General features: G+C 36.5%; 1 protein-coding gene across 2 annotated transcripts in view; it reads right to left on the bottom strand.

Moving 5' to 3' along the window:
* Nucleotides 1-21,835, bottom strand: part of ADGRD1 (adhesion G protein-coupled receptor D1) — a 165,576-nt gene extending 143,741 nt beyond the window's left edge. The window contains exons 1-9 of one of the 2 annotated variants that reach the window (XM_064522041.1): nucleotides 21,663-21,835; nucleotides 19,868-20,572; nucleotides 19,735-19,771; nucleotides 14,995-15,078; nucleotides 12,223-12,318; nucleotides 9,221-9,343; nucleotides 5,987-6,166; nucleotides 4,553-4,807; nucleotides 696-760 (exon numbers count right to left, since the gene is read on the bottom strand). In XM_064522041.1, the coding sequence (XP_064378111.1) occupies nucleotides 696-760; nucleotides 4,553-4,807; nucleotides 5,987-6,166; nucleotides 9,221-9,343; nucleotides 12,223-12,318; nucleotides 14,995-15,078; nucleotides 19,735-19,771; nucleotides 19,868-20,032 (1,005 nt within the window). In that variant the 5' untranslated portion in view covers nucleotides 20,033-20,572; nucleotides 21,663-21,835. The remainder of the gene's footprint in view (nucleotides 1-695; nucleotides 761-4,552; nucleotides 4,808-5,986; nucleotides 6,167-9,220; nucleotides 9,344-12,222; nucleotides 12,319-14,994; nucleotides 15,079-19,734; nucleotides 19,772-19,867; nucleotides 20,573-21,662) is intronic. The other variant, XM_064522042.1, reaches the window with a different exon arrangement.
* Nucleotides 21,836-24,085: the final 2,250 nt, after the last annotated feature.

Genomic DNA, 24,085 nt, shown 5'->3' with positions numbered 1-24,085 from the left:
CAACACAGCCTAGTATGACCACTGGGATTACGCAAAGACTAGGTAAACCAAGGGAAAAAGGAAAGCAAATGAACAAATAGATAGGATAATCAGAATCAGACACATGGCTTTTTTTCATTAGAAATTCAGGTCATATCTGCCATGGTTTCCTGAAAGTCTCTGAACAAGATGACAAATAGAACTTGGACACTACAGATATCAAGCAAGTGAAAAACTGCAACAGCTAATTGCATATAGACTGACTAATTGTACATAGACTGCACATTATTTAATTTTAACTGTTTCATTTAACATTTTCTAAATGGATGAAAACCAACTGTTATTTTGATAACCAGTTTTTCTAATTTCAAGAGACATAAGAGGAAAAAATATTCAAAAACATTGATGTCCTCCTATATCTATGAGACTGAAATATTTCAGAAATTTGTTTTTTCATTTTTATTTATGGAAAACAGATTTCTCCTTAACAGTGAATTCCCTGCATCTGTCCTAGTTCAGTTCTACTCTTATTAAGGATTCTGTAGTTCAGCCATCTTCACTTAGTGGCTGCAAATGCTCCCCATACATATCTGAAAGTCTTTATAACTGGGGTACTAAAATAAATGCCATTAACAAGAACTAAACTGTGGAGGATCTGTAACTCTGTAGTATATACACATTCTGATGTTACAAAAAGGAGTTGAGGACTGTCCTACCACAGGCCTTGTAGTGGTTGTCATCACAGACCGTGGAAGTGTTGAAGAAAGCACAACTTGCACACCTGGGGAAAATAAAGGCTGCTTTAAAACATGCATATGCACAAGAAAGTTTACTAAAACTGTATTCCAATTGGAGGTTGGGGCAGTTCTAATTAGAAGTATCATACTTGCTGTTTGCATTTTACAGCTTTTCAGCAGTGGAGCTGCATGGGCTTGTTTAAACAATTTCTTCTACTGAATTTTACTTCCTCATCTTTATACAGTTGAATTTTGCAACTTAATCTAAATCTTAAACACTTAGTTAAACCTTTCTTTGCAAACAGGAATTTAAGTGTTATTTGCAATTCATGGAAAACCCCTGTATTACAAAAGCGACAACTGTATGATTAAAACGTTACCATCCAACTTCCTTCTCTAGCTCTGTCACAGACGCTTTGGTAAGCTATTTAGGGCAAACTTTTCGAAATCCCCTATGCCTTATGAAGAATAAATAGTCTATAGGCACTTCTGAAAATTTCACTTGTGACCTTCTTATTTTTCATTCATCTGTCCTAGGTTCTCTGTTTAGACTATAAACTCTTTAGAACAGGAACTGTGGATATACAGACACTGGATAAAAGTGAGACTCAGGGCTCAGCTATGGTTTCCAGACACTAGTGTTGTCTCAATGATTATTCATGTCTTGGGTCTAAATTGCTCAAGTGCTAAATAAGGTCACACACATGAAGGTAAAATCAGAAAGCGACTTTCAGCAAAAATCTTGAAGAAACACTCAAAGCCAATGGAAATCCTTTGGTTGCTTGCAATGAAAACAAGGCACCACCCTCAAACAGAAGACCAACATCAACAGAAACAGTGGCATATTAAAGCCCATGGAGCATGTTAGTTTTGCATAAAACAAGTACCAGGGGTCAAGCAGGCAAAATACAGCCTCCAGCAGTAGTTTGAGCACATTATAGAAAATGTCTCTAGTAGGTATTTGAGTTGATTTCAAGCAACAGTGAGGTTGCCATTAATCAATCTAGCTTTACTAATAAATGTCACCCACTAGAACTATATCCATTGAAAATTACCATATGAGTATGTCATAAGTGATTTCTCAAGACAAAAAAATACTCAATTTTGGATGGTTTCCAGCTGCTCCATTTTAAATATATTGATTCCTCTCTGTGCAAGGGGATTTATGGGTCATTTGTGACAGTGAAATAAAATTTTCTTCTAATCTATGTCTTCCCAAGAATTTATATGTGCTGAAATACCACACTCCTGGGCAAAATCAAACAGTAGTGGCCTAGACAGGCCACATTTTTTTCATGGATCCAAAAGGAACATGATCATTCATTCTATTAAAAAACAAGCTGTCCTATTAAGTTTCTTATGTCAGACCACAGTAGCCCAGCTTCATCCCTGGGTTTAGTCTTCCAAGGGCAATAAATAGATACTAAGGATGGCTTTGGTTTACTATGTTGATTACTACTGTAATATTCCTTGCTTCCCAAAACTGTCCCAATTGCATCTGTCAAGATGGAAATTAAAAAAAAAAAAAAAAAAAAAAAAAAATCTGATCAGTCCACACCGTAGAGAGAAAAAGTAAAAGTCAATGGTCTGCATTTCTCAAGTGCTCAAAAATCATTTCAGCACTTAAAATACTGGCTTAAAGTCCATAAAATTTACAGAAATAATATACCTGGAGTAACTTTGCATTTTAATTTTAAGCCCCCCAAAACACACACATCAAGCTTTACTTTAAATTAAGAGGCTAAAAATTTTAGATTTCCCACTGAACTCTGGTAGTTTCGAATAGCCCTGAAGACCTGTGAACTAGATTCTTAAGGGGGGGAGCAGAGGGGCACAAAAAACACCTAATGTCATGCAAGTTACAGTAAACTTGCAAAATCTCACAGCACAATAGGAACATCTCAATATATAAATCAGACTTGGAGAACTTGCTATACAGCTTCCTAAAAAACAAACAAACAAAAAAAAACCAACACACAACACCAACAGGGATGGAGAGAAAAGATACAGGCAAAGTTCTGTACCACTCCCTAAATTTAGACTTCAGCAGAATCTGAGTACCCAGTTCTTTCTGAAGTCTTTGAAAGTCTCAGCTGCAAGCATTAATGTCCAGCAACCAAATATTCTGACTCCAATGACCCCCAGTAAGACTGCAATGCCCTAATGCCTAATAGACATGGACACAAACTTGTTCCATGATTTCCAATCCAAAGTAAGAGAGGGAAGAATTACAAGTTTAACTTCAGAACAGGATTTGCATTCATGGAAAAAGGCTTCCATGATGCTTTGATTATTTGTTAGAATGAAGATGGGAGGTTAGAACAGTGGAAGACTTCAGCAGATGGCTGTTGTGGATTCAAGAGAATTTAAGGGGTTAAAGTTCTCTTTGTATTTATATGTCATACCTCTCTGACAGTGGAACAGGACACATATATAGATGATCAGGTCAATTTGAAAATCCACTGCCCTCAAGTTTAGTAACATAACGTTCTTCTCGTGTTGCATTAAATCAAGGAATGTGATTTATGATAGCTTTAGGTTGGATAGTGTTATAGTAACCCTAGTTTGTTGTGAAAGATTCAACAGCCAGATACAATAGCAATTTTTCCAACATGACCTGAACATAAAGTTAATTTTTTTTATTTTTTTTTAATTTCTTTTTAACACTAAGATGTTCAAAACACAGAACAGAAAATTTATACTATTTCTGGTATTAAATGAATACTCTCTGAACCAGATTGCCTGAAGACATAAGAATCACTTTTTAAAATGCAAAATTTTTGAAGGTGACTACTGTGATGTGTTGCAAAGCAAATAGATTGCTCCATTATACCAGGAGGATGTTTTTTTCAGTGGATTCAATCCTAAATAAACTGGATTGCTGTAATCAAACCTGGAAGTCAAATGCATGCGCATTCTCATTTCGATGGTTTCATCAAAAGTTGTGCGTTATTCAAAGAGTTTCTGTTGTGAAAGTGGTTTCAATGGGTTTTAAAGTAAAAGAGTGATAGGTTTAACTGCTTTAGGTCTCAGCCTAGTAAAAATATATGAAAGTAGTGAAACTGCCAGTGAAGCCAAACGGTCAAGATGCTCCATAGCTTTTGTTCAGAAATGGATCTTTAATTGCTACTCACACACAAGCACTTTATAGCAACAGAGCCTTTCTTGTAGTGAAAGTTTTATACTAGTGATCCATAGAACGGCTGATGGAGTTTACTGACCATTGTCTTGTAAGTCTGACGTCTTTGTTGAAATCTCTGTTGTTTTACGTTTATATTTATTTCAGCAACTATCTTCCTTATAGTTCACAAGCATACATGAGTTAAGTCTTCGTCCTTCCAGGAACTGGAAGATGAGCATTATTATCCACATCTTCTGGGAAGGCACTAAGAGGCTGAGTTGGCTCCAAGTTACACAACAACTATCATGCAAGTTAAAAACCTGCAATCAGTATTCTCTAATACCATTCTACCCCAAGTCTAATTATCACTTCTCTTCTTTTGATCCTAGGGGATCTAACAATGGCTAGATACTTCTGGCTTTGATAACTTTTGGTGACATTTTAAAGGAGAACAAGATGAAAAGCACACACAGACAGTTGAAAGTTTCAGTGGCATTTATACCTGCATTTTTGTCAGCCTCTACAATATATATATATATTATATATATATATTATATATATATAATATATATATATTATATATATATAATATATATATATATATATATTCAATAGCTGAAAGTTGGAAAACAGTAGCAAAAAAATTCCACAGGCTAAATATTAAGTCAACATCTTTACAGAAGACAACTTACAACAAAGCAGTGCATATACTCACCAATAGCAGCTGTAAAGTACTGCTCAATTTCATTGGGGGTGAGTGCCCTTTCCCATATAATGAATTCATCAAATGCCCCATTCACGTAGCGCTTAGTTTGATCCCCCTCTGTCCCAGTCAACAGATTTGCGCTGTGGTCTCCATAATCATAGAAAACTTTCCCATTCGGATCAGTTGTGTTTAGAGTTCCATTGACATAGACTTTCAGTCCTTCTCTCGATTTCCAAGTGAAGAGAACGTGTGTCCAATAAGGACCTGCAAATTATTGATAGCCACAGCAAAATCCATGAATCAATTGCATTTAGAGTCCTTCCTACTAAGTTTTTGCTAACTTTTACAATGCTGTAGAGCTATATTAAAAGTCCTAACAGTTATGGAACATTTGTGCCATGTATATTAATCTTTATACACATGGGAAGGTCCATACTTCAGCAGAATGCCTGTTAGCTTTTGTCTGAACTCTTGTTTGAACTCACTGAAGTTGCATAAGTTACACTTGCTAGGTACTATTAACCAAGATTTGAAGTCTCTTCAATACTGACTCAAAACACTCCACGCAGCAAGAACTGCATAACTTATTTGCCTGTTGTCCAGTTCTTGCAGTCTTTAACTAAAAGTTGTCTCTTTTTGTTATAGTTCAGAGGCCCAAAACATAATATTCATTTTTACTTCGAATAATCCACAAATATGCAAATTATTTTTGCCATTTAACAGCTTTTAGCTTAAAATGTCATTTCTAAACTGATTAAGCTGCAGAGCTGTAATGGAGTTCTGCTACTGTGAAGAAAGTCTTATTGTCCCAATTTAAAGGTAGTTAAATTAAGAGAAGATTTAGTGACTGTCAGTGGCATTATCAGAATCCCAGAATTTGTTCCAGTCACCAGGTGAATACCACTTCCCAACAATATACAGTTCAGATCAAAGATAAAAGCAGGGAGATGCTTTCTATTCAAAAAATGTTTATTAATACCATGCAAGGCACACAAAACTTGATACTTCACAGATAATTAAATGACTAAACCACTGAACACATAGTAAGATAGTTATCAAATGAAGTCTGAATTTGGGAGGCACAACAGCAACACACACATCCAGTTTTAGAATATACTAAGAACTGCTAGGGATTAATATGCATTCCTCACTCCACTGTTTCCATGTAAGCACCCATTAATCTACTGATGTCAATAAGAACACTATTTAAGGAACACCTGGAGTACAGGTCCAAGGATACGTACCGAATGGCATCAATTCATACTTTCTCTCTTCCCACATTAAGAGAGCTCTTGGGCACAGAGCTGCATGTTTTTCTTCTCGCCCCTGCTGTCCCCCCCAAGTCCACTTCTCTTTCCTGAAGTTGTGTTCTTAACACTGTATCTCTCTGCAAGAATACAGTAAAATATAACAAAGAAATGAATGGAAAAAGGTGTTCTTTACCTGGTGGACTAAAGCTGGCTTTCCACTTCATCATTGCATTTCCACGGGTGTAAAATTCCACAGAGCCTTCACCTTCATTTGAACAGATTTTGAAACCACTCGAAATTACTTGTCCACCAGAGGCAGAGGGAAACCTAGCCTGCTGGTCTTGAGTCTTCCAGAAAAATGAAAATGTTACTCCTGATGGAAACAAGTGAGGGGATTTTAAATGAAAAACAAAACAAAAAAACAAGTGCAATTAAAAGCTTCTCATACTGTAGAACACAGAGAGTGGAAATACTTTTGAAGATAGATCATCTGCTAGCATAAACAAGAACAGCATTTTTGGAATCAACAATGCTCTAACAGTTTAAACCAAATAAACATCTATTCCTTGGTTTTGCATCACACTGTCACATACCCACTGCTTCCTGAGTAGCTTCTCTCAGCTGAAACTAAAGTTCCTTGAATATCAAAAATAATGAAGTCTTTTTCTCCCCCCTGCAGATTTATCCTTCCATTCCCTTCAATTCTTTCTCTCGCCATTCTCTTTACCACTGCAATAGTCTCACCTTCCTGTGACCTCCTTTCCTCCTATGATCTTTGTCTATTTCAAAACACAACCTGCCTTCACATCTTCATTTCCTCCCCCAGCACCTACATCTTTGGCATTCATCAAATGCCAGCAGAGCAAGAAGCAGTACATTGACTGCTTCCAAGCTGCCTAGCTGCCAGCATGCCTGTGCTTACTGAATAGCATTCATTGCTGATTATACTTTAATTCTTATAAGCACGTTATCACCTGTGTTTTCACACTTCAGTGATCCAATAATTGCTGCAAGCAACGAACCAATGTAAAAGAAAGGGATACCAATACATGCAAAGCCACAGTCATGATTACTTTGTTTACAGTGAATTTAACAGGATTACTTGTAAGTTTTACTATTTTACAGTAAACCTGAAGAGATCTTCACATTGCACATCAGTGAAGAAATATGATTTCCCTAAAGATTGCTTATTTCTTTAATAAAGGTTATCTAAGTATCAAATCAAATGTTCCTCCCACTTCACAAGTTTACATTGCCTCTGCTGTAAAGAGGCTCTGCAGCCAGATGCAATTACAGAGAAAGTGGCTAGAACTAAACTGTTCCTAAAAATGTTCATCTCTGAATTTATAACAAAGTGCTAAGAATAAAACCCAAGTTCAGTGCAGGCTGAGAAAATGCTTACAAAAGAGTACAGAAGTAGAAGAGGTTATACCTCATAGAATCATAGAATTAAGTTGGAAAGGACCCCTGGAGATCATCTAGTCTAACCTCCTCCAAGACTGTTTGGCTCCATTTTCCTCTATAACCACCCATCTAGTAGCTGAAGAGAGTCCTTAGCATTCCCTTCATGATGAAGGGAAAAGCCTCAGCCTCCTCTATGTCATATATGCAGAATCTCTACATTCTGATGAAGCATATTTCATGAGGCTAATCTGAAGATGACTAATCGTAGCAAATCTAGCCCAATATATAGAATTTCATAAAGCCATGTCCTGCATAGGGCCGCTGTCTTTTTATTTCAGTTTCATATATATCAACTAATTTCTACTGTGTTCAAACTAATGATTAAAAAAAAAAAAAAAAAAAGCTGTACTTGCATCTTTCATAAATATTTGTTTTGGCTAAAAATACCAATTTAATTAGCCCAAAACTATTCAGAGAAAGCCATTATTTAAAACTTATCTGTGAAAGAGGTGGGGGGCTGAAAGAATGTTTCAGCATTAGAAAAAGACTATTTTCTCAAGTTAAAATAACAGTGCTGAACCTTTATTAAATGTAGGCTAGGAAAAAAACTATTGGAATCTTTCCAGATGATTACAACCTAAATCTTTGCAAAACAAAAATTCCAAGGAGATCCCAGAAGATATTCTCTGCTTAATTCTACTTAACACTGAATCCACATAAATGCAACCAATGAACATCAAGATATATGTTAAAGCATATGTAAGCTTGGCTAAAGTTACAGCTGACCATTGCCACAGGTTTCATTTGATTCAGAGAAAAATGAAAACTTTCCTTAGAAAAAGGGTTGATTTTTTTGGCAGGGGGAGGGGGACTTTTTTTTTTTTTTTGTTTAAGAAAAATCCTGCTATAATGATTTAGTATTCATTGTTTATGATTTCTTGCCTTCACATTTTTATCTGCTGAACATTTCAGTGTTTTATGGTTTTAATGATCTTGTTTGTGAGGTACTGGAAGAGCTCTGGTACTATAAAAATAATTTGTTCTGATTATTATGTTATACTGTAGCTGTAAAAATATTAATACTTATGATTTTTATTTCCCAATAGTATGGAAAAAATATTAAAAGATACGTTATGTATAAGAAAATATGCCTGCAGTAGGATACTCAATTAGCTTTTCTAATACTCTCAGGAAGTACCTGTATACCCACCTGCTATATGAGCTTTTTTTCTACTTTCTTAAAACGTTAATACACAGCTTTTACTACAGCAGCTCAAAATAAATCCTATTTCATGTAATGTTACCAGTTTAAAAGATAGCCTAAATCAATAAAAGCAAGAAAATTCAACATTAACAGTACTACTTAGGCTCAGGGACTGCTAGAGGTTATGTATAGAGAGCTACCAGTTTCCACTGATCCTTCTACTTTTAATGAATTTTAAGTTTCACTAGTGACTGTTTTCTGCTAGTGACTATTTTGTTCAGTCACAAAGTTTTAATCATCTTCTCTAACTTAACATATTGCCAAACCTGGGCACCCTATTAAACCTGTTATTTTGTGATCTTTGCCTAAGAGGAAGAAAAGGAAGAGAAATAGAACAAAAAGAGATTCAAACAACTAATAAGACAAATGGATTCCCAGACACCGGGAATGTAAAAGTTTTGTTACCTCCAAAGGTAAGTTTGAAAAAACAATCCTGCTAAGAGATCACACTGGAAAACCTAGTCTTCTAAATTTGAAACCTATAGGACAGCTTAATCCATTTGTTACTCTGCAGTTCTTGTAGGAATTAATCTTTGTGTCACAGGAAAGATACTGGACACTGTACACTTGTTTCTGCTTTTGTTTATACCAGTTATATATTATATCATTAATTGGAGTAGCTGGTTATAAGTCTTAATTTAAATTGCAGTTAGAAAAGACTAATTTTTCAGCAATCAGCACTCAGTTGTCTCAGAAGTCAATAGAGAAGTGTCAAAAACAGCATAATAAAAGCAAATAGTAATGACTGAGTTGACTGACCTTCAGGTCCACAAACTTCTGGGTTACTAATGCAAGAGTTTTGGTAGCTTCCAAAGAACAGAAAGGTAACCCCTTTCTTTTCAGTGACGTAAATTCCTTTGTTCACCATTCCTTCTACAATATCTAAAGAAGGAAAAGCAAAATAATTTTTAACATACATATCAATTAAAACTTCATGGAAACATTATTTTAACACTCATACACTTCATATCTTTATCTGGTCCCAACTACAGGGGGGCCTTTTGTTTTTTTAAAAAGGAACCATACAGATTATAGTTCTTACATTTCAAGTTCATAAAAATCCTAACTGCATCCCTCACCCAGATTCTTGCTTCACTAAACTGCTTAGCTGAAGCAATACAGCCAAACTTTATTTCAAAGTAGTCTGAATAAACTTTACACTTTCCAGAATTCTGAATACAGGACACTTCATATAGGTATTTGTTTTATTGCTAAGAATTAGAGATGGTCAAGAAATTCTTCAATCCATCAAGAAAAGTGTAACACAGTAGATCCCCCTGCCCAAAAATTTTCCACATTCCGTTTCAAAAACGGCCAAGACCACTTTTCATTAAAAAACAAATATTTCAGTGAAATATTTGACCAGCTGTATTCAAGAGGCACTAATGTCCTTTTTAGACATCCATTGGTATGCCATCATTATCATTTGGAAAGGCTCTTTCTTTGTCTAACACGTAACGACTAATTGTCTTGTGATTTCTGGTTGCAATTTTTATTGTTTTCGCTCCTAAAAAGTTCATTTGTCTCCTAGTAACTAGGGCACATGAGCCCTACCAATACAAAAACAAAACAAAACAAAAAAGAACACACACCAACAGAGGACAGTTTTGTTTTACTGTAGAAAACCTCCCCAAGATCCGCAAGTCAATGCTCTAGCTGAGTGCTAACACAGTGAGAAGTTGAATTCATTTACCCCAAGGGGAAAGAAAGAAAAACAAACAAACAAAAAAAACCACACACCACTATCTCTAGCAGAGAAGGCAATAAGAAATCAGAATCAAAAAATTATTAGAGTAAGTCTGTATTCTACAGGACCCACAATTTAACTTCATTTCTGAGCAGACAGAATGTAACTGTCCAGTTTGGATTTTCATCCTGGACACCAATGTTAATACTGTTGTTTGTGACAGGACTTCTGCAAGGATTGCAAGGATTCAGGACCATGGTTTTAGGACTCTCCTTTATACCTAACACTGTTTTTCAGAAGAAAGTAAGAGCTCTTCCAAAGCCAACACCAGCAAGGAGAACATGGTCTTCGCCAATTCTGAAATACAGAAATTGCCTGCTAGGTTCTGCTTGATATTTGAAATTGTAATGATGTCACATGGGAAATCAAGCAACTATGCAAATAGTCTAAGATATGTGCATTGTGAAGGCTGTGTCACAAGGGACTTTTCCCTGCGTTCATCTCTGGGCACCCACCCGACTTAATAGAAGCCTCTTTGCACAACAGAATGCAGTGCAAATCATGCCAATGGCACATACAGACAGTGCTATGGCCAGGCCCTCCATCTAGAACAGTACTGAGGAATATATTGTTGCTGCCTCAAGATGGTGCACCCCCTCATGCAACAGGGTCCTGTGTGAAAGGGAATTTCATCTTCAAGTCATAGACAACCAGCAGGATCAGAGAGAAAGCAGACAGCAGTCATGGTGCTAGCCCATCTGTAGGGTAAACCACTCAAGGAAACAGGAACAGCATGGTGTATTCAGTGAATTTATGTCCAAATATTTTCTTGGTTCATCCCAAATCTCACTGCAAATATTGGGCAGTTTTCAGGCATCTTTCCTTCCCTTCGAGCAAGAAGTCAAGATCCATCTCTAATTGACAGATAAAGTTCAATTTCTTTAAAAACTTTGAGAGCATAAGATGGAAGCAAACATTCCCAAATGCTTTGAGTCACGTAAACTCTAAATTAATTGCGCCAGAATAAATCCCATAAGGTAATGCATTCCTGTTTCCATAGCATTTCCTTTGCCATTGATATCACTCTTTAATGTTCATATTGAATGTATCTTATTATGTGAGAACTATACAAAAGGCCTATAAAGCAGATAAGTGAGGACTGAAAAGAATTAGGGTCATTTGAAGTTCATTATTAATAGAATTCAGATTTGCCAACATGCTTTTACAGTTAGAGAGTAGAAAAACAGTGGGTTTAGTCTTTTATATAAACGTTCTAGTATCTGAGCAGCCCAAACGACAGTTCTAACGTTTTCATCCTTCTCATTAGGTCAGATTTTCCAAAAACTAGATGTGAGTTGATACACAATTGCAAGGTGGACAACAGGACAGATTTTGATTGCAGCTGCACTTATACAGATCTAGAACAGTCCTAGTGACTTCAATTAAATTACTCTGAGCTTATGCTGGTGTAGTCATAACAATTTTCTAATCTGCTATGTTTCTGCCTGGCGAGTTGTCATCTTCTGTTCTTCCTTTCATCTCCTGGCTCATGTGGATGTTGACATTTAAAAAAAAAGTCATTAAAAGAGCATACCTTTACAAGATTTGTGTCTGTTTTTTCTATATGTTAATCAAAGATGTCATGATTGAAGAGATCTTTCTTACAAGCTTTGCAAAATTGTTTGCATTTGTCTTTCCTAATGGGTCCCTTAAAAAGGGCTATAAATTGGTGAAATGGTTTTTCCTTTTAACCTTGAAAAAGGTCAGCCTTTTTGTTTCTATATATTCCTCTGAAATGTCCATTTCCTTTAAACTCAATATAAATATTTTAGGTTTTGGAGGGCCTCTGGTGCCCATCCTTCCATGGAATGCTGAGCATTAGGATGCCTATCCCAATAACTCAGAGTAATTCAGGTAACATTGCAGGAGTGCTTTTTGATTTACATCAGTGTAAGCATAAACACAACTTTACCACATGACCACTTGAACCAAAACCCAGTTTTAACTTTGAATCCAGTGAATAAGAACCATCCAAGCCTGACAAATGCAGAACAAAAAAAAAGTAAATCCTCACCTACAGTTGCAGAGAAGTTAGAGTAGGCAGAATCATTGGTATATACAAAGGTAGAGTTATGGGAAGGAAGCACAGTGAAGTTGTGGATTCTTAGAGCTGGGTGGAACAATAAAAGAAAACAAGCAAAACAATGAATAAACACAATCAGTAATGAATTAACCAGTTCATATCTCTCAATATAGCACAGATCAGAGCTGTTGCTCGGTGGCCTTTAAAGCTATCATACAATCACTGCTCACCAAGGACTTATGTACATGTATAGTTAAATGATTCAACATTTACAATTTAAGCAGATACAATATCACTAAACCCAGTCTTTTCTGACAGGAACTGAAGACAAAAAAAAATATAAAGCAACACTACTGCATTCAAATGAAGGGCTCTAATACAATTATGTCAGTAAGGAACCATGCAATTATAACAAAAGTCATTATACTGGTGCAAAAACTATGGGTAATTCAAGTCTAAGGGCAACTGACAAATGTTATCAGCAGGCTTAGATGGACCACCTCAGCTTAAAGGCATTTCTGTTTGGAACTGTTCTATCTACTGCAGTTTTCAAGAGCCATTGAATTAATCTGAATATCTAACAAGTACTTTATTTTTTGGGCTTATTTTGATAATTTAACAGTATCTTGTACACTATAACTATTTACCCCGAGCAGGCAAATAGAGCTTGATGCAAAGCCTGTGAAAGTAAATAGGAGAGATATTGATCGGTTTGGAATTTAGACCAAGCTTGATCACAGAAGGAAAAGGCAAATGCTCTTAAGCGTCATAAAACCTCAAGACAAAATGCATGGAAAACTAGGGGTCAGATGAAAAATTTGATCATGTCCCCATATTTTTTTAATTCACTATATTACATTGATTGTGTCCCTTCAATTGTTCCTACCAGCTTTACTGCTGAGATAACCAAAAAAATAATTTGCTGACACTGACTCTCACCACACAAATGCATTGAGAGATATAAATCTGGCTTCACACACAATGACTTCAACAAATAAAACGGATTAACATGACGGACAGATTATGATGCTTCAAGGATTTAAGAGGAGAAATATGGAATGAAAATAATTGCATGACATTATGATGAGTGGAAAAACATCAAGAAAGACTCTAGCAATAAACAGAAGGGCTGCGTAATCAGAATGGTATCAAAAACAAGAAAGTTGTTGCCAGCATTGGATTACAGCAGTAAAGAAAACTTCTCTTGTATTTCAAAGTCAAATATCAGAGAGACATAAAACTTCTCCTGAGGGCAGTTGAAATTATGTCCATGTATTATAAGGCACAATATAAGCAACTGAGAATTAAGAATTTGAATTAACCACTAAACCATTAAAGAAAGAATTCAACATTGACAAAACTGCACTGCGGAGAAAGGCCTTGGCTACTGGCACCCTCTGCAAACAGTGAGACAAGGTCCTCCAAACCTTTTTTCAGCAGTCCTGCTGTTGGCTCCTTTATAAATTTCTTTAAAACAATGGCATAATAGGAGTCAAAGAGGATTGCTCATGTGAACCAGTCCTATTCTGGCAAGAAGTTTTACAGGATCAGAAACTACGTATATTCTGCTATAACTCTTCCATGATGCTAAAGTAAAACACTTCTGAGTTTTGCTGAAACAATGCCATTTAATATATTTTAAAATGTTCTTTGTAACCTTAATGTGCAAATATAATTTTTCTAAGACCTGTATTTTGTGTTTCATGCATCTTTTTCAAGTACTTAAAAACAACATATTTGTAACAGAGTGCCAAAACAATTCTGCATAGAGTGCTTTACTCCAGTAAAAACTATTTGAAGTCCACTGTCAGAAAAATTTGCCACTGTGTTAAAGAACTCATATGGTAACTTTTTGTAGGCCAAATTACAATCCTGTTGAAGTCAACGGAAGTGCTGCTAACAGTCTCTAACAGGAGTAGACTATTGCCGAGATTTATCTCTGCACATCCAATCTCATTCCTGTAAGAAACATCCTGGAAAGAGGAGGAGTCAAAGACTGTGAGTTTAAAATACTTGAGCACCTCCGGAATAAGAGATTTTAGGTATTTATAGGACTTTTCCCCACTTATGAACTGTGATTGATGTTACCATTTTTGTGTAATAAATAGTAATAACTATAATATCATCACTTCCTGTGGAACCCTGCAATCCTGACTACCAACCTTCTTTCAAATCAGTGAGTGTTTTACCTTACCAAGCCTCTCATGACTTAGACCAGTTTGAAAAACTTTTTGAAGTATTGCTACAATATTGTTTTTAAGGAATCATTCGAAAATAAATATAAACAAGCAAGAAATATTCAGATTACAGCTTGTGTTTCTCTTTCTATGGCTACTATGCGCAATTTTCAAAAGTGCATGTAGAAGCTGGGCATTTAACTTCAAAAGGCAAAAAAAAAAAATTAGGCATCTTCACTACTGGCATAGCCGAAGATCTCCGAGTATATTTTTGCTTGTTATGCATGTACCAAAATTAACTAAGAGCAATGTGATTTTAATTCTAATTCACCATTTCTCTTTATAATCCTAACAACAGATAGACAGCTCAAAGTGTCCGAGAAAACCCTATTAAAGGGGGGAAAAAAAAAAAAATCAGTACTCAAATGCAATACCATCTGGACATCCAAGCATTACTGAAGTATTAAAAAGTCTTAGCTGCTGTTGTATAAGAGCTAACCCCTTTTTATTTCTCCTGCTGCCTTTCTACTTACAGACTGCCACAAATACTTATGTTATTGCCATTGTCAGCAAATCCTGTGTCTACCTCCATTTGTATCCCGAAACTCATGAATTCCATCCACATCTTCCAATGGCCAGTAATGAGAAGCTGATGCCAGAACTTTGAACCCTTTCAAGGAAAGACAGATGAAAAGGTCATTAAAGTAAGGTTCAACACTGAGTGCAACAAGTCTCCATGGAAGAAAACAATAAAGGAGATCAGTAGGTTAAGTAAAACAAGATATCTTATGTAAATCAAACACTGCACATAAGCAAGGAAGACAGACTATATATCAAAATGGCAGAGGAGGTTAAAGCCATACATCTGATTACCCACTGCAAAGAATACATTTTTTCCAATGAATTTTTTATTCTAACTGCATTTGAAACATATAGTGATCTCTGACCAAATCTCTGCCACTGTATCAGGCAGCATTCATTGAAATAGCAGTTGAGGATCTGGTCTAATAATTATAAGATTCTAATAGATATGACACAATAACTAAAGGTCTACACAGCTTTCTAAACCACAAGAGATAGCATTCCCTTGTGTGTGTCTTGTACTATGTAGGCTGTTTAGCTTCTACAGCATACTTCCTCTGCTCCTTCCTCATATAGAAACCTCTCTATAGATGACTCAGCTCTGGAATTTAAGGGGATAAGAGAAGATGCTAGCAAGTTCTCAGGAGTCTTACCCATTTCTCAAAACCAAGAGGGGAAACAGTACAACACCTTCCAATTATATTAATCTGAGTGGGTTTTTTTTACCCCTTCTCTACAGGAACACATTAGTTGGACATAATAAGGAGCAGTACTAAATAGTGGAAGAGCTGTGATGTGGATGAGAGCATAAGGGTCTGAACAGGCAGTCATCACTGCACAAGAGCTAGCCTTAACTCCTCTCATGTTAACGTTGTATTGGAGAACTATATCCTACAAAGGAAGGAATTCCCATGTTCCTCAAAAGATGGGGTTCCAAAGTATTAAGCAATATATGAAAAGAGTTCAGTACTCTGCATCAGCTATTTGTTCAGAATCTTCTTGACTACATCAGTGTGACTAATGAGAACATTTTGTTTTCCTTAGTGTCCTCCTCAACACCAGGTGGACAAGCTGACAAAAGCAGAAAATCTGATAAATCTACCAAAGGGCAGTGGAAACTATCTGCGCAGTCTAATTGACAGGATTTAGAACAGATTTTAGGGAGATGTGACTTTTCAAACCTGAGCAGAAGCAGGCTACCCAAAGCAATTAAATTTTATGTTAAGATAACAATTCTATTCTAAGGGTATAGCATTAATAATGTAATAAAACATGAACTGTATTTCTTATTATCTTGTTAGGTGCAAGAAACCCTTTGTTCCCAAAATTAATTTAACCCACTGTTCTGGAAGAAATTAAGTAATTGCCTATATCAAAGAAGATTTTAGAAGGTTGATAGAGATATATAGAAATATTATAGTGATTGCAAATGAGAATGTTTTGTTCATCATCAAGGTGCATCATTCTACTAGTATGAGTTAATCTTTTCTTTTTGTGGCAGATGGGGGGGGGGGGGGGGAGTGAGAGCAAATGTTTATAAAAGCCAGCATTTCTAAGGGTTACTATTTCTCTAAGTTTTTTGATCAAATTTGGTGATTGCTAGAAAGTGCTGTGGTCCTCCCTCAATTCCCTCTATCCACTTCAAATTAAGTAGTATTGACAGGTGTCAAGTGTTCTTTGTCCTTCTCCCCTCTGCATCTTCTTTCATACACAGAAGATCTTCCATAGATATGTTACCCAAATGATTTCCCATATACCTGATTACCGTTTTTGGTAAGTCTTTTCCATGTAACACCCTGGGATACAGCTCTACCCCCTGCTTCTGCTTTCAAGCACTAGACAAAGTATAAAGATTGAGGGGGAAAAAAAAAGATTATTAACTAACTTCAAAAAAGTCTACCTATGCCTTTGTCTTCATAATTCTGATGGATAGTTAATATCATGTTTGGTCTGACCTAACGAAGCCCCATTTTAGCTCCTGAAAACTCTTACTAGCAAAGTAGCCTTATCTAAAGCAAATAAACAGCAAGTGTCTTCAATAGCCCTACCCAATGAGCACAATACTGCTGATCCTTCTGGGGTCTCCAAAGGATGTGAAGCAACTCTCAGTTACAAATTATACCATATCAGCAGCTTAGTCCTACACTCATTTTTGATTCTCGAGCAACCTTTCAAGAACCTGATGAGCAAAACAAGTTGATTAAAAACCACCTGCACTGTCAAACAATATGCACACCATACCAAAGCTCCCAAAACCTCATAAAAATGGAGTGCAAATTAAAGCAAATTACAAAGTAGTGTCCCTTGACACTTGCAGCCTATCCCACACCTTTCCTTATCCTTGAGAGAAATCAAAAACAATTTGCCCATTTGATAATCACTCCAATGTCCTGGATACAGAGACCAGTTGTTTACACTGAACCTGGAGGGGCTTGATTTTTCTTTGCACCCTTGAACCATCTAGCCCACACTGCCTTGATCTCCTCTGCCATCCTGGTGTAATTTCAGAGCTGTGACAGAGAAGACTCAGATTTTTCTGAATAAGACAGAGCTGATAAAACTGCTAAACATCACAACAAACAGTTACAGATCCGAGAGCACAGAACTAAAAGAAGCCATGCATCTCATGAGGATACATAATCTACTCGGACTTCCTTCCAAACTGAATTATACCCAAGGATATCTGACAGATGATTCATAATTGACCAGAATCTGTTATTGGCCTCCCTAAGTAGGAATGTTTGCAGTTGCCAGAGAGGTTCTCCCACACTGAGGGAGCATGACAGTAGATAGATGAGAAAGGGATCTGTTTAGAGAAATGGATGAGCTCCTACGGTTACATTTGCTTTGCGTACTTAGAAAATACAGGGAAAGGTACAATTGCTAACCAAAGGAGAAAGCTATTGTAAGGTAAGAAAAAACACCACCACCACCACACACATATAAAGCCCAATCTGAAAACCCCAGGGAACCCAAACTCCACTAAGCTGAGTGGGGCAAAGCACACCAAGAAAATATGGTATAGGAACAAGAAAAAGGTTATTTTCATTTAGGTAAACTTAGTCTGGGTATGTGCCTTGCTCTGTTTTTCCAAGAACATACATTGGCTACTGCAGAAGTGGAAGTGAAGAATTCCTACTGCATTAAGAGCATCCACATAGGCAACCTGTGCTAGTATACCTCCACCTGGCTCTCAAACTACCAGCTCTATTTTGCCAAGCACAGAATATGCCCACAGTTTTGCGGTGTGCTTTTATGCAAATATCTCTTGCTTCCATTAATATCTAACTTCCATGTTAGAAAAAGGATTAAAGTTTACAGAGAGGTGATAAAAAACCACAGTAAAATAGAGAAAAAGAACAGAAAGAAAAGAAGAATCCAGAGAGAAAATGAATTGATGTCATGATATGGCATAAACACTATTAGTCATAGTTCCATCACAACAAAGGCCTTTATACATTACTGTGGCTGGCATCAGGTAAACACCTAAAGAAAAGCTATATTTTAAGGAGCTTGTATTTAAAAGCTGGGAAAAGAGAATGGGAAGAGAAATAGAGATACAGCAAAGGACTGAATTGCTTATAGCCACACTGCATGGAAAATGGCTTTCCTAGACCCCAGTTCTGAACTATAAAGCAAGACATGTTATCACCCCACTTACAGCTTATAGTCCTAAAACTGGAGAGGGGGGCAGGGAACAGGGACCTATTGACTTGAATTCAACTTCCACTTGCAATGTTCTTTCAATAGGTAACTGTGTTTAGAACCAAATCATGGAACTTATTTACTGCCCAGTTCAGATCCAAAAAGGATCACTCACAGTTGTGCTTGTACACACACAGTATACTACAAACTAAGTACTACGAACTAAGCGTTGTATAACTCGCCTCTTTATTGAGTGAGGGTTTTTTTTCCTGTGCTACCAATTAAAAGCTAGTGATCCTGATAGGAACCGAGACCGAGACTATATTTTTTATTAGCTTCTTTTATTCTACCTCCACTTGAAAACAATTTGGCTGAAGACACTACAATAGCCAACAACATGGCTTTTCCACAGCACTCTTTCTTTTATTATGACAATAATTACATATGGTTAAGACTTAAAAGCACAAAAGAATACATAAATTGGTAAAACAGTAAAACTGTACTTGTACACCACCATGAGGCTTGAGGTTAAACTATTTATACAAACAGAAGAATTCTGCAGTTACACACAGACCTCAAACAAGCTTTGAGGGAGTTTTTCCTCCATTGAAAACAGATGAGAGCCCAAATATGCTCTATGATTGATTTAAATTTAAGCAAGAAGGTTGGGAGGAGGGTAGATGGCCTGAAGCCATGCCAAAGTACTGGAAAGTATATAAACTGTAATATTTAAGTGCAAATCAATGAATTTAAAATGCTGAATACTATGAAATTGTGGCAAAAAGTCATCTGTACAGAAGTGATTCAGAGAGAAACTCAGACTTAAGTAATGTGATCACTATATACGAGTTTTCTATGCAAATAGAAGCAGTTTTTCCTCTATATACCTTTTTATGTAGAATATTCTGTAGCAAGAATACTGAATTTAAACTGATTGAAGCAGTTTGATACATTCATATGCCAGTTCCATAATAAAAAATGTAATAAAGTCTGAAGTAAGATCACTGTTTCTTTGGAGCTACTAAGAAAAGGAAACATACAAACCAAAAAGCAAGTATTTAAGCATATTGTCATAAAATATAAATAGAACATTTCTTACCTGGGTGTTTGGGGAGCTGAGAATAGTTTCCATACACCTGCACATAAAACATTACATAATGAAACAGTGTGAAGCAAAACTTGCTAAGAAGAATCCGAATAAATCTCAATGCTAGCCATATTCAGAATATTACCTGATATTTGGACTGCAATAAAACCAGCAAAGAATAATGACAACAGAGTAGAGATAAGTTCTTCATGGTCTTTTTAAGGTTAAAAGTATAGAGATCAAATTCCTGTAACGTTTCAGTCATAAGTTTTCCTTCGCTCCTTTTTGTATTAAAAGGGACATTTTCCATGCAGATTCAAGTACGTTCCTTCAGCAACAGCAAAATATTCTTCCAGATCCTTTAAGTAATATCTGCTTGCTTTACACTTTGATCTCTTCATTTATCTATAAATAAGTTACCATGATTGGAGCAAAATTATAAGAAATGTGCATCAGATCCAAAAATTGTATTGTTCCATGGAAAGAAGTCAAGTATTTCTGTTACAATCTATGCCAAACAAAAAGATTGTTTTCAACTTTCTTTCTATAGTTGTCTTTTCCTTTCAATTACTTTCATGTTGTCAGAGATCTGAAGCCAGCTTTGGTTTTGCTAGCAAGAAAGTGTACTTCCTTATAGTGTATAACTCTTCACTATTTCCTCAGTAACTGGACTAAAATGACTAGTTAACTCCTCGCTTGTCCAGCTCACGTTTGCAACTCCATCTCCGATTTTTTGGGTGGAGAACGAGTCTGAGTGATGTCATGCTTTCTTCTCAAACTTTGTCCCATTCTGGTACTCTATTTATATCACGTTGCTGCTGTCTCTTTTCAGGGTCCTAACACCAGCCAGCTAGGAACAAGTGGAAACAAGTCAATGTGGTTCAGCAAACAGACTAGAGATTACTGTTCTTAGTGATCTACACACTTAGAAAAGAAACATAACCAGGGCGAGTGTTCATATTTTGAATTCATAGGAACAATATGACAGATTTGGGACAGAAGTTTTTGAAGGAGATCTAAAAATCTCTTTATTAAAATAACAGTTTGTATTTCTGCCTAAGAAATACGAGTTTTAGAAAGCTAATTAAAATCACATGGCACTCTGAGGGATTAATTCTATTATGTCCCTGTCAAGATAGGGAAACTGAGGCACTAACCATTTGATTGATTTGTTCAAAGCCACACAACACAACTACTAGACAATCCAAGAGAAGATTCCTAAACTTTTATAGGAGCCACTTCACTTTCATTCCCTTTTTATTTTTTTTTAATCAAAGTTACATTTAAGTACATATTTTTATTAAAAGCCTCACAACCACTACATTCTAAATTGTATCACACGCATTAACTGCTACTTTATATGTAAAAAAAAAAAAAAAAAAAAAAAAAAAAAAAACCCACAGCAGCTAAGACTGGTTGATACATTTTTTGTTTACTCTTTTCTTCTGTGTTAGGAACTTGTTTTCAGAAACAAGGTATTCCAAGCTCTTTAATTTCTCAATTAAAAAAATGAAATAATATGTTTTAAACAAATTTTGACAATCTCTCCATCCCTGTTCATCTCTTCTCTGCATTCCCATTTCAGTTCCTTCTTCATCCTCACATGAGCCATATACAGGTGAGGTAAGCAAGATTAGAACCTAAGAAATCCAAATCAGACCATGCTAACATCTCAGCAAAATTCAAATTTTATTTATCATTTCTTCACTTAGAAGAATGTCAATAAATTAGATCTTGTTTTCAGCCCCAGATGCTTACTCAAGCAGCAAAGCATTCTCTACCTGAAATTCATGGATACACAAGATGCTGATCTACAGAGAAAGATATCATGCAGTTCTGCTTCCATGCACACCACTGACCATCTGTGACTATCTTTGACTCCTAAATGTTTCAGCTACCCTTTCCCCCGACTTTCCATTTTGTGGTTCTTGGCCTCATACCTCCAGGTTCCTATATCAGCCTGTATTTGCCTGGTCCCTTTCCTTAGGTCTACTCCTTCCAGGATATTAACCTTCTTTCTTGTCCTCTTCTTAATCACAGCTTCTTCAGTACCAGGCTCTTGGCTAGAATGGATTATTGCTTTTCTGATGAAACAATTTTCTACTGACACTCTCTACAGATATTATAGAGCAGGAAGGACACTAGGTTTGCCTAGTGATCGCGGTCCTGATTAACGCAGCTGGCTTCTCAGATGCATACTGAACTTCTGAAGTGTCTGAACATATCCAAATCCTTGATGATGACTGGCAAGTAGATGGGACTTTGGATCTCCAAGGACTAAAGAGAACATTTAATTTAGAAAGCAGCAAGACATCCATGCAACATGAATATTTCAATATTACCAAAATTAATTATCATAAAAGTTCAATATCAGGAAAAAAATGAGTATTTGTATTGTAACTCTGATTTTGGACCTACACAACAAAATAATTGGGAACTTTAAGTTTTTTTAGGAACTGAAATTCAGTTTCCTGCTTAGTTATAACCAGTCTGACTTTTGCTTATTCTCCCTCTAAGTTTTGCTAGACTCCTTCCATTGGTATGGCTAGCCAGAAACTCATTTGTAACCAGAAGGAAAAAAATCTGTGAGCGCCCAGGAATTCTGTATCATGTACCAACAGGTAGAGCCACCTTAGAAATAATGAAGAGCTGCAGCTGAAAATCATGAGAAAAACATAAAAGAGAAAAACAGGAATTTGAAATATTTGCCAAGAAAGCCTGTCAAGGGAAAGAATATACTTACCAAAACAATTGCGAGAATCCAAGCAAACATGTTCACTGCCAGAAATTTTTGTGGAAACAGCAAATTGCAAGCAGAAACAAATTCTGAATTTATTCATGCGATTCTCTTGAAACTGATCTGAAAAGTCACACTGCTCCCACCACAGACCAGAAATAGTATGGGGAATCTCGCATGCAAGCCAGATCAATCAATCCGACACTCAGAAGACAAGCCGTTACAGTCAATTATCCTTGAAGAATCTGCAGATGAAATAACATTCATTTAAAGTGCTTGCCCATCACTAATAGCACAAAGCTCTGTACATACTGTGTGAGTAACTGCAGGCAGCCTATGCGAAGGCCCCCAGACAGGTTGCTCCCAGGAAATCTCTCCCACCCAACTCCCCTGGTGCCCTCCTGAGGGAGGGGAGGGAGTAGCGAGCCCCTGCTGCAGGCACTGCTACACAGCACAGCGCTGGCAGCAGTTCACTGAAAGGCCTTCCAATTTTCTGTCCCTGCCAAACAGAGCAGCAAAGGCTGGGGAGGAGCTGCTCTGCAGCTGGGACATTTGCTGACAGGTAGATTTAATTCCCGAAACAGAACAGAGAGCCTGATGATCTGCATCCAAAAAAAGAGTCAAAAGCTTGCAAACAGCACTGGGAATTTATATGCCCCATAGCAGGGAAGAAGGGGGAAGGTTGTTGTTGCTGGGGTCTGGGTGGAGGTGGAAGGTTTCAAACAAAGAAGTTTAACAAAATTAAAGATCAATCATTCTGACATAGGTTGGTGAGATTTTGTTCAGTTGCAATAATTTCATAGCAATAACCAGCATGTGCCTGTTTAATACAAAAACCACAGTGAGCTATCATGAGAAGAATTAAGCTTCACTTTTAGTTTCAGCTTGCCTTGTTCATTTCACGTTCAGTCAGAATGATTATATCATTAAACCAGAAAATTAGCAAGTGCTATAGCTGACATTTACTAGGAAATGAAAAATACCCTGAAGTCAAAAATCTTTACTTCTAACTATGTAAATACAAGCAGAGAGAATAGAATTTGTTTTATACTATGGAAGACAAAATTTGTACACAGTTTTCTTCCATTACTTTCATTGGAATCATTAAGTCCATGCATGAGAACTTAGTACAAAATTGGGATGGAAGGGTTTAAACAAACATCTTAGGAGTAGTTTAAACAAAATCTAGCTGTTAATCTTAAATTTCTGTAATATCACAGCCTCTACTAATACTCCAATAAATATTCTGGATAAAAATGGCTCTCTGGTCAAAATTTCTCTGCAACTAATACATATTATTAAGTAGCTGGCTGCAGCTGATATGAACATACACCTGTTGAAATTTGTAATTTTAGTGCTAACTTCTCTGGCTTGTCATGAATCTTCAAAGAAAGTAGTTGAAGAAGTGCTGTTATTTAACTTCAGTTACACATGCACACACAAAAACAGCTTGTGAAAAAATTCAGCTGTCCTTTGCCACAGTGCACATTCAGAATAACTCTATGGTGCTCTTGGAACTAGTCAAATGTACACATGTGCAGTTTGATTAGATTTACACATCCACAGGGAACAAGAGCACAGTCCTGTACTATGTTTATCACCTTCTCAATACACACCTTTATGACC

The sequence above is a fragment of the Dromaius novaehollandiae genome, chromosome 17 (genome assembly GCF_036370855.1).
Source record: "Dromaius novaehollandiae isolate bDroNov1 chromosome 17, bDroNov1.hap1, whole genome shotgun sequence".
Lineage (NCBI taxonomy): Eukaryota > Metazoa > Chordata > Aves > Casuariiformes > Dromaiidae > Dromaius > Dromaius novaehollandiae.
The sequence above is the reverse complement of the archived record's forward strand: the minus strand, read 5'-3'. Positions and strand labels throughout refer to the sequence as shown.